Genomic DNA, 9,958 nt, shown 5'->3' with positions numbered 1-9,958 from the left:
AGAACAAATATTCAAACAAGATGTTGGACGTGGCAGGAGTTTTCTATGAATAGTTCTTTCCTCGCCCATAAATATACATACAAAATATATGGTGGCGCCTTGGTTACTTTTGTGTTCACCCCTACTTAGTCACCCTATTTATTTTATCTTTTTTTTTTTTTTATAAATCTTCAAATGCCAGTGTAAGATAATGTATGCCTGGTGATTATTCAGACAGTGGTGAGGGTGACTGTGTTGTATGGATAATGACATTTTGGCACAGATGTAGGTTTATATGTTATGAAAAGACAGAGATATCAGGGCGCTGCAAATTTGGCCCCTGGCCGCCAAATAGGTGCTTTATATTCCTAAATGTTGCAGAAAACTGATTTTATGAGTCTTGATGATTTCCAAGGTGTGTTCAAGCTCATTAGATCAGATGTCAGAAGATCACAGACGTGTTATTTTCACCTCTTTATTTTTTAAGGGTGCGGCGGCTGTAGCTCAGCGGGTAGAGCGGGGTCATACTGCGTGTCAAAGTGTCCTTGAGCGAGACAAAAAATCCCAAAGTTGCTCCCCGGGAGTTTACAGCAGCCCACTGCTTCTAAAATACTTCGGATGGGGTAAATGCAGTGGTCAAATTTAACTCAGTCCTTTTTAAATGCTGAAATTCATTTATAGGACCATTACAACCCATAAAATACAGTTTTCACCTGCCAAAAACTGATTGCAGCTCCTACCTTGAGACTGAAATGTTTTTTCTGTCTCAGAATGGTTTGATTTCATTCATGAGGATTACATTAGACAGATTATAGCCCACTCAGTCCTTTTTACCTTCTGAAATTCCTTTAAAGGACCATTACAACTCATTGTTTTCACCTGCCAAAAACTGATTGCAGCTCCTATCTTGTGACCGAAAGGTTTTTTCTGCCTCAGAATGGTTTGATTTCATCCATGAGGATTATATCTGACAGACCATATAGCCCGTACCAGTATGTACGGTATATGACAAATACAAGTTTCTTCTTCTTCGTTTAAAAGCTTTTAACCTGAGAAAAATGCAAAAAATAAAATAAAATGAGCATGGTCACTTCAAGGTCAAACTTCACCCCCTTGTCTTCATGATAGAATGACAACTAATACAACTATAGAACGGCAATTATTTTCTCAAAGTAACCTCAGGCAGGGAGCTGTTTCACTAGCAACGGGAGTGAATGGAGAGAGAAAAAGCACAACAAAGCATAATCCGATCACAGGAGCAATTTATGTTAATTTTCACCTTTTAATTGGGAATATATCAGGTAGACCCTGAAGTCACCATGCTCCTTTTATTTGATTTTTGTGTTTTTCTCAGGTTAAAAGCTTTTAAAAAGCACCGTTACAAAAATAAAGAAGGGAAAAAAACATGTCTGAGATCTTCTGACATTTGATCTAATCAGCTTGAACACACTGTGGAAATCATCAAGAGTCATAAAATCAGTTTTCTGCAACATTTAGGAATATAAAGCACCTATTTGGTGGCCATTTTGGCACTCAGGGATCAAATTTGCAGCGCCCCAATATCTATCTTTTCATAACATAAACCTACACCTGTGCTAAATGTGTTGCTTTTTACCGCAAAATGTACAATTGTTATGCGTTACTGCCCTGCTAGATTATTATTACAGTGTACCTGGATTAACAGGTATTAATTAAGATGTAGATAGAATTAATCTCTTGATATTTAACCTCTAATGTTGAGCGGGTGAGGTTTTCCATTAATCCAGCTATGATACTTCGCTTATGTCATTAAAATAATTAGTTTACACCAATTCAGCTGATTGTGATAAGGGTTAGTTGTAATGAATTTGCCCCATCTAGTGGACAAAGGTGAAGCACTGGACAGTATGACCTGGCAGGACAAATCACTGTTTTCTTTTCCCAATATACAAAAAAGGCATACTGTAACTACACCAGCAAACTACCTGATCATTCTGTAAATGCACAATTTAAATGCTTCCACAACAACTCCCATGGCATCCATCTGCATTATCATTAGTTTTCATACAGATAAAATGTGTCAATTAATCAATGAAACATGAAACTGATAACTTTATTTCAACATCTGTTAATTTTAGATGCCTGCAAAGCGTCTTTTATCAGAACAGAAAGCATAAAAGGCTAAATGAAGAAAGATAATGATATACAGCACTGTTGTCAACCACACAATGCTTGCATTACATACAGATATTTACTCACACTCGACCCCGCACAATATAGTAATATAGATAAGAAAAGCTATACAGACATCACATATAAAACTGAAATCTTGTCAACAAATATTTACACATTTACAGAAACCTCTATATTCGGATTAACATTAAATGGAGACGTCATTTGTCCAAATCAAATACGGGGTGAGTAAAATACGTAGTAGTCCAAGAGAAGAAACCAGACACAAAAAAAGAAACGTAGCTGTAAATAAGACATTCATCTCCGCTTTTTAAGGGTAGGGATAACAACATTTCCTTTGGTTGCTATGGGGATCAGGAGCTTGCGCTGGTCCATGCGAAGATATTTTTCAATTAGCACTTCCACTGGCACCTTGTCATTCACATAACCCTGCCTGCAGAGTGCAGAAACACACCAGTCAAGTTAAATGTAAGAAAACTAATGTAAAGTGTCAGACATTTTTTCATGTGGTACTGTTGGATGAATTTTGCATATTAGAGGGATAGTTCAGAATTAGAGTTCTTTATGGTTGCTGCTCATGTCACACAGTCACAGGTCCTTTCCTTCAGACTAAATATGGAACTCAAGCTCGCCATCTAGAGGTCAGTATTATTCTATAGTGGCAGTGTCTTTTTACCTGTTTTGCTACTTTATTCATTTCTTCATACTATATGTCTGACAGCATTAAAGCTGTCTCTATAATTTTTGCTCATCTTCATTGTGAATTGATGTCTCAGGTACATGTTAAGAATTTAACCAGCATATAAGTGGAACCATGTGTGATTGCTGCACTTGTGGTTTTAAATGTTTTTAACAAGCATTTTATTTTGTTTTATTAAAGCTGCTCTAATAAATATTCTGTATCAACAATGGGTCAAATGACTGCATGTACACGTTCCCCAAAACAACTCCATAAGGTGATAATATGCCAATGTTGTGGTTATAGCTTCTTGAAATGCCCACAAGTGGCCAAAAAAATCCCTTACTGTAGGTTTGAGGATTGTGGAATTGATTAATTAAATGACAAATTGGAACTGAAAGTCCAGTATGAAGAAAACTGACTTGGATATTCTCTGAGATCAAAGTGGTAAATTTCCGAGAAAAAAATGTATGAATTTCTGAGAAAAAAAATCAGATATTCTCTGAGATTATAAAGTCATAAATTTGCAAGAAAAAACTCAGAAATTCTCTGAGATTAAAGTCACAAATTTAGCCGCCGTGTGAATTTTGTTGCGCCTAAAGTAGTGTTCTTATGTAAGGATGGCCTCAGAGAGGAGAAGGTCCTGAAACATACATATACATATTTCCTTTCATGGTCTGTTATTTTATGAACATAATGCTGACATCAGTATGTATTCTACTTTATCCTTATGTTAAACCTGTTAAAATTTTTTCGAAAGATCGCTGTATCCGATGTCCTCTCCGACAGACTGCTATGGGCGCAGTTCTGCTGTCAAACTCAGGCGGACCGTTTTTGTGTCAAATTATTGATTTCTTAAGTAAGTAGCCGTGTAATAAGTGGGATAATGTACAGCTAGCGGGTCATTGTTGTGAAATAAACCCCTTCAGACACAAGACTCCTCTCGCATCGCCCTGTTGGGGTTTATTTCACAACAATGACTGGCTCGTTGTGCATTATCCCTTACATGTAGCATGCAGAAGTCATACAGTTAACTGGCATTCATGTTATTTCAATGATCCAAGATATGGCAAACAATCACTGTTTGTGACCATAAAACAAATTTCTCAGTCTTTGTTTTTATCTCACTATGTCATAAATGCTGTCCTAAAACCATTGTGCACACTCATTGAAGCACATAACACGCCTACCTTTTCAACAGGAGCTCAGCATCTTCGACCTCTATGGTTTTTCTCTTTGCATGAACAGCATATGTCTCCAAGTCCTCCGCCAGCCGGTCAAAGTATTTATTCATTCTGTTAAAGACAAGTGAAATACAATGAAGCAAGTGTCTACAGTATGATGTCCTCCTCAACATATTACAGTGCAAAATGAAAATTAGCATAGGCAACCCACTTGTTGATCCAACAGTCTATAAACCCAAAACCTCCACAACCATAGTTACTTACATTTCTTTTAGGACAGGGTACACATCTGCAGAGACCTTCGTCTTGGCAAAGTGCTTGAAAACACCCATCAGGTAGCTCTTAGGAAGTTCTGCTTCCTTTTTAGCCGGCCCTCTCCTCTTCTGTCTCACCTGCGCCTTTGGTTTAGGCGCAGGAAACCCTTCACCAGTACTACTGCTGGTATAACAGATATTAGAAGGACTTGTCAGTAACATAAAAGATGATAAATAAAATCTGCAAAACTATACTCCTGACATTCCAGTTGGACAATGTTATATCAACCTGGGTTTACATTAATATGTATTGTTATAATTAAAAACAAAAAAAGGGACGAGATGTTTCAGTGTAGCAGAAAGTGCAACTTACCTGGCTTGATTATTCTTAAAAGCAGGAGAAGCCTGATGATCGCGCTGAAAAAGGATTTTCTGTTTAACAAAGGCTGGAGTCTTGCTCGGGATATCTGAAGATTTTAGAAAACAAACCATGTGTTACTCTTATTGTCATTTAGAAGAAGAAAAAAACACACACACACACAAAAAGAGAGACTGACCATCAATCTCTTCATCATCATCCTCTTCATCCTCCGACTCTTCCTCCTGTTCAGCCATGTCCTGAGCAGCAGCAGCTTCCTCAGGTGAATCGTCACTCAGGTGCTTGCTGTCGTCGAAGTCATGCGTCGCCTCCAGAGGATTAAAGGAGTTCTCTTTATCAGCATCAGGTTCGGCCTCTGTGTACGAAGCATTCGTCTGTCCACGGGTTGAGGACTCGGCCAAGTCAGGGATCCCAATATGAAGCTGGCCACTCTCATGGCTTCCCATTTCCAGGCTGCTGTGTGCTTTGGACTTGCCATCAGACCAACCTACATACAAACAACAAACACTTGGTTGTTAAAAAAGTACTTTAAAACACTTTGACATGCATTTCTGAGCTGGGAAAAATAGCAATATTTGAATATGTAATTATTGTTCAGTCAAATATATTTAATATATGTATATAATACCAGGCATGATATTCTAAACCTCCATAATATCGGGATGAATAGCAATATATAAAGAACAGCATCTAGATGTTCTGAATCATTTCCCTCCGTATAGCCCAGTTCTTAGTTTGTCCGTGGAGAGGACCCGCTGCCTGTGTAGATATAAACGGCTCATTCTAAGGTAACGAAAACACAACAATTCTTAGTTTCAGGTGATTATACAATAAAGAAAATATACTTATTAATCATATTTCATTTCTGCCAACAGATCCCCTTAATTGTTACACACAGGTCCTTTAAATCCTCAGTGAGAAATTAGATGTTTTGACATCCTTACCTGCTTCTGCGACCGGCACAATGAGTCCACCCCCAGAGCGACGAGACCTTCGACTGACGTGTTCCAAGTCACGTTCCCGCTGTTCTGTTGTCTGCTCTTCATCTTCCTCCTCCGGCTGCCTATCGTGCTCAACTTCAGGTTGAGAATCAGCCAAATCACCCTCTTCCTCAGATTGAGAATTGGCTGCAGGATCCTCTTGGTCACTTTGATATTCTGCAACATCCTTCTCAGACTGCAGATCAACAGCATCTTGTCCTTCTTCTTCTTCTTCTTCTTCTTCTTGCTCTTCCTCGCTTCGAGTGTCTGGTACAACCTCCTCTTCCTCAGACTGAGACCTGGCTGCAACATCCTCCTCAGACTGCAGATCTACAGCACCTTGTCCTTCTTCTTCTTGTTCTTCCTCGGTTTGAGAGTCTGGTGCAACCTCCTCTTCCTCAGACTGAGACCTGGCTGCAACACTCTCTTCAGTCTGCAGATCAACAGCACATTCTTCTTCGGTGTGAGATTCAACCACACCTTCTTCTTTGGTTTGAGAGTCTGCTGCAGCCTCTTCTTCCTCAGACTGAGACCTGGTTGCAGCATCATCTTCAGTGTGAGAATCCGCTCCACCTTTGTCCTTTCTGTGAGCTTCCACTCTGTTCTCCTCTTCCTCAGACTCAGCTGCATCATCCTTTACACTAGTGTCAGCTATACCTTCCTCTTCCTCAGACATGAAGGCAGCATCTTCAGCTGTACTCTTCTCTTTCTCCTTTTGAGGTTCAGCTGCATTCGCATCTTCCTCCGACTGAGAAACACATTCTTCATCCAGAGGTTCAGCCTCCTCTTCAGCTGGGAATGCATGAATTGACTTCTCACTCCCCAGCTTGCTCTGCTCTGCCACCATCTGATCCTCCTGCTCCATCTGTCTCTGCTGAAGCTGCGACGCCATCACCGTTGGTTTGTCCTGATTTGCAACGATGGAGAAGCTGGAGGTCATGGCGTCGGGCTGGGCGTAAAGAGCCGTGTTACAGTGGAGGATATCGGTCGTGATATCAGGTTCACTCAGTTTGCTTAGGCTGAAAGTGAAGCCCTCAGAGCCGGCGGTTTCACCGAGACCCCGCTCCACCTGCACAAAGCTGCTCGCTCCTGGGTGAGAGATAAAACCACAAAAGAAAAAAAAAGCATTAGCGATGACACTGACAATAGCAGTTGCAAATAACGCACAACTATTTTTATATATATTACACTCTTTGCTCCTCCCTTCTGAAAAGTAATCTGCTTCCTTCAACCTGCTTGCTAATGTAGAAGGGCTGGAATTTAAATGTGCATTTAAAGATACAAAATACACCAGAGGAGACCAACTGTAGGTGTCTTTCTTTATGACACTTTACAGTTTAAATAGTTAATAAAAAAGTTAAAGGAACAGTGTGTAGAATCTGGCGGTATCTAGTGGTGAGAATGCAGATTACAACAAAAAGGAAATTTTTGGTAGGTTAAGAAGAGTATTTCAATCATTATAATCACCTCCCATCTGCCTTTTATTTACAGCAGCGCCAAATTCTTCCTCTGTGATTTTGCGACGATTAGAAACTCTTCTCTGCAGGCCCTTTTTCTCAGTCCGAACATCCACAAAGGGTGTTTTTAGACTCAGAGAAGTGGAACTGCAAAACAGATTGGACGGACCACATAGTTACCTATTCACTCATTGACACTGTAAACAGCAATCTAATGTTTCACATGTAAAATTAAACTACACGAAATTGTGTTTTTCTTACCATGACAAAGAAAGTGATGAAAGGTTGTCTACTGATTCTCCATGTTCCTCCTCAACATCTGTAAGCATAAAGTTAGTCAATAAAACATACATGGTAACTGCTTACTGATGTAACTCATATGTTTCTACACCATCCACCACCATCCTCCCAAACATCCTTAGGATTTTACAAAATCCAATTAAAACATTGAAGCCTATCAATAATGGCTATAACCTCACCTTCTCCGGCTTTAAGACGCCTTTCAAAAGCTGTTACATTGAGACTCCGACGTGGCCTCTTCCTGCTCAGTCCCTTTGCGGTACTCACTACGTCGCCAAAGGTTATATCAGGCAAGTCCAATCCTGACAGCTCAATACTGAAAGTCAAGCAAACATTAACCTGTTATACATACACAACATAATTTAGCCAGTTGCATACAAACGGTCAATATTGCTGAAGAGACTGCAAGTCAGGCTGGATGTTGTTATGGCCTAACAATGATATAAAAAGTCAATACCTCACAACTAATATCATAGTACACACTAGGGCTGACCCGAATGCTTCAAAGCTTTGACCGTTGCCATGGTATTCGACCTCCATATCAGTATTCAAATGCTTTGCTTTTTTTTATAGAAGTATGTAATAATAATGTATAAATCCCAAAATAGCCCATGAAATAAGGAATAATCCCACAACATTATTCATATTAAACATTAATAATTATTAGTTATTCTCAGATGGATATTGCTGTTTGTTGTGCATAGAGGTGCGTAGTTGTACAGTAGTGTGGCAGCGGCACTGTCTTCGGTAATGAAACGGGGGAGATGGAGACAGACGAACATGTCAGTCTGCTGCGTCGAGCTGCTCCGCGAAGCTTCGAATACCTTCGAATATTTCTCACCGAAGCTTCAAAGCCCAAAAAATGATATTCTGTACAGCCCTAGCGCACACACAACTCACCTAGGACGCGTTCTCGTAACACTGGAGTCGGCTGAAGATGGCTGTGGCTCTTCTGATGCAGCTTTCTCATGAACCACAGGAGACTTCACAGGCTCTGAATCACATCACAAATGAACAAAATTAAAAAGGGAAACTAACAGCTGTAACATGATTTGCGAATATAGACAAGCACATGCACATACATACCTGTCCGCAGGATGTTCATGAGGATGTGCCTCGGTGTTTCTCCATCATCAAACAGCATTGAGGGTTGGGCTGGCGTGTTTATCCTTCTGAGCACGACTGAGGCAGTTCTCCTATTAGTAGCGGGCAGGGATTGCCTGATTATGCTCTGGAAAGAAGGTAGATAGGTCAACTTTAAGAGAACAACAACAGCATGTCCATCATCAGCATTAACTCTGCTCGCCTTACTCACCTCGCGCATTTTATGTCTCAGGCTGCGTCTTAGGATGTCCTGTGGGGTTGAAGGACCAGCATCTTTCTTGCTCAGTCTCTTGCTCCTCCTGTTTGTGCTGGTACTCTGTGGTTTGGAGGCACTTAAGACAAGACAGCTCATAATTAGTTCAATATATTGTATATGTTCAATATCTACTGTATTGTTATTGTTCTTATTATATATATATCTTGTCCTAATTGTTTGTTATCACTATTATGTAGTCATATTATTTCTTTATATTAATCTTGTCTCTAGGTGGAGGCTTCAGATAAGCCCAGTGGGTTTTTTGCCTCTTCCTGCACTGTATATTATTCCTTTATTTATTTTTTTGTTATGTTGTATAGTCTTAAATTGTGCAAAATAAATAAACAAATACTGGATACAAAGTCATTGGGACTCCTTTCTAACTATTTGAAAATCAAGAATTTCTGTGGGAAATCACCCTACCTCCTGTGTCAGGTGTGTTAGGTGTAAACTTATAGACTTTTAGTGTAGAAAAAACATTTTTTTCCATAGTTTTACCCTGTTTAGTTCAAGCTTAGCAGTTGTACATTCAGCACAAGCAACCAACATAAAGCCATGTCTAGGATAGATAACGTTAGTAGTACCTTAGCTTAAAACACCAATAACTTCTAATTCTTCTTTCCCAGAAACACGTAATAAAGGTTGTAGGTGTAGTAGTACCTGCGGGTGATGGGAGTCCTGGGTTCCTCGGTGCTGAGGATGTGTTTCAGCAGCACCCGAGCAGACAAGTCCTCCGTGGGATCCATTTACAGACCGAGCTAACAGCAGCCAGCTGGTTAGCTGATGCTAGCTGACAATAGTTTTCCAACGGTAAACAGCAGCGTTAACCGTGTTAAACTAAGGTTTTTTATATATATATCGGGCGAGTCCAACAAACGGAGCTGAGGACAGTGTAAGTTATTACAAAGTTTATCTATATGTTCTATATATATATGTATATGATCTATGTTTTACCCTCTGTTGACTGTTTAATGTTGATGTTGTCTCTCTCTGTCGGCTTCAACGGCTCTGTTCCTCTCACTGTCCGTGACACTGTCCCGCGTTATTTTTAAGTGAAATCTCGCGAGAAGACAACTTCTTCTTATTATTATTATTATTCTTTGGTGTTTATTGGCGGTTAGTGCATTACCGCCACCTACTGGACTGGAGTGTGCAGCAGTAGATTGGCAGGAAAGAAAAAAATAAAAATAAAATAAAAACAAATATTATTATTA

General features: G+C 39.7%; 1 protein-coding gene across 3 annotated transcripts; it reads right to left on the bottom strand.

Annotated features, from left to right (window-relative positions):
- Positions 1–2,057: 2,057 nt before the first annotated feature.
- On the bottom strand, positions 2,058–9,771 carry cenpt (centromere protein T). Of its 3 annotated transcripts, none has more exons than XM_037756056.1 (14): positions 9,405–9,771; positions 8,700–8,820; positions 8,471–8,615; positions 8,285–8,378; positions 7,564–7,700; positions 7,346–7,403; positions 7,095–7,231; positions 5,905–6,716; positions 5,592–5,814; positions 4,826–5,134; positions 4,642–4,735; positions 4,279–4,452; positions 4,021–4,125; positions 2,058–2,584 (listed from the first exon to the last, which is right to left on the bottom strand). In XM_037756056.1, the coding sequence occupies exons 1-14, from the start codon at positions 9,488–9,490 to the stop codon at positions 2,449–2,451; spliced, it is 2,631 nt and encodes an 876-aa protein (XP_037611984.1). In that variant the 5' UTR covers positions 9,491–9,771; the 3' UTR covers positions 2,058–2,448. The 3 variants fall into 3 exon arrangements, with proteins under 3 accessions (XP_037611984.1, XP_037611985.1, XP_037611986.1); XM_037756057.1 differs by having other exon boundaries at positions 4,279–4,449; XM_037756058.1 differs by having other exon boundaries at positions 6,016–6,716.
- Between the last annotated feature and the right edge of the window lie 187 nt (positions 9,772–9,958).

This window comes from Sebastes umbrosus, chromosome 20 (genome assembly GCF_015220745.1).
Source record: "Sebastes umbrosus isolate fSebUmb1 chromosome 20, fSebUmb1.pri, whole genome shotgun sequence".
Lineage (NCBI taxonomy): Eukaryota > Metazoa > Chordata > Actinopteri > Perciformes > Sebastidae > Sebastes > Sebastes umbrosus.
This window is presented reverse-complemented; position numbering and strand designations above follow the sequence as displayed.

Excerpts from the sequence above, each read along its gene's own strand:
- cenpt (XM_037756056.1), bottom strand. The coding sequence starts at position 9,490 with ATGGATCCCACGGAGGACTTGTCTGCTCGGGTGCTGCTGAAACACATC. Across the intron at positions 7,701-8,284 it reads GTTACGAGAACGCGTCCTAG|TATTGAGCTGTCAGGATTGG; the intron begins GTGAGTTGTGTG and ends CTTGACTTTCAG. Across the intron at positions 4,453-4,641 it reads TTTAAGAATAATCAAGCCAG|CAGTAGTACTGGTGAAGGGT; the intron begins GTAAGTTGCACT and ends CTGTTATACCAG.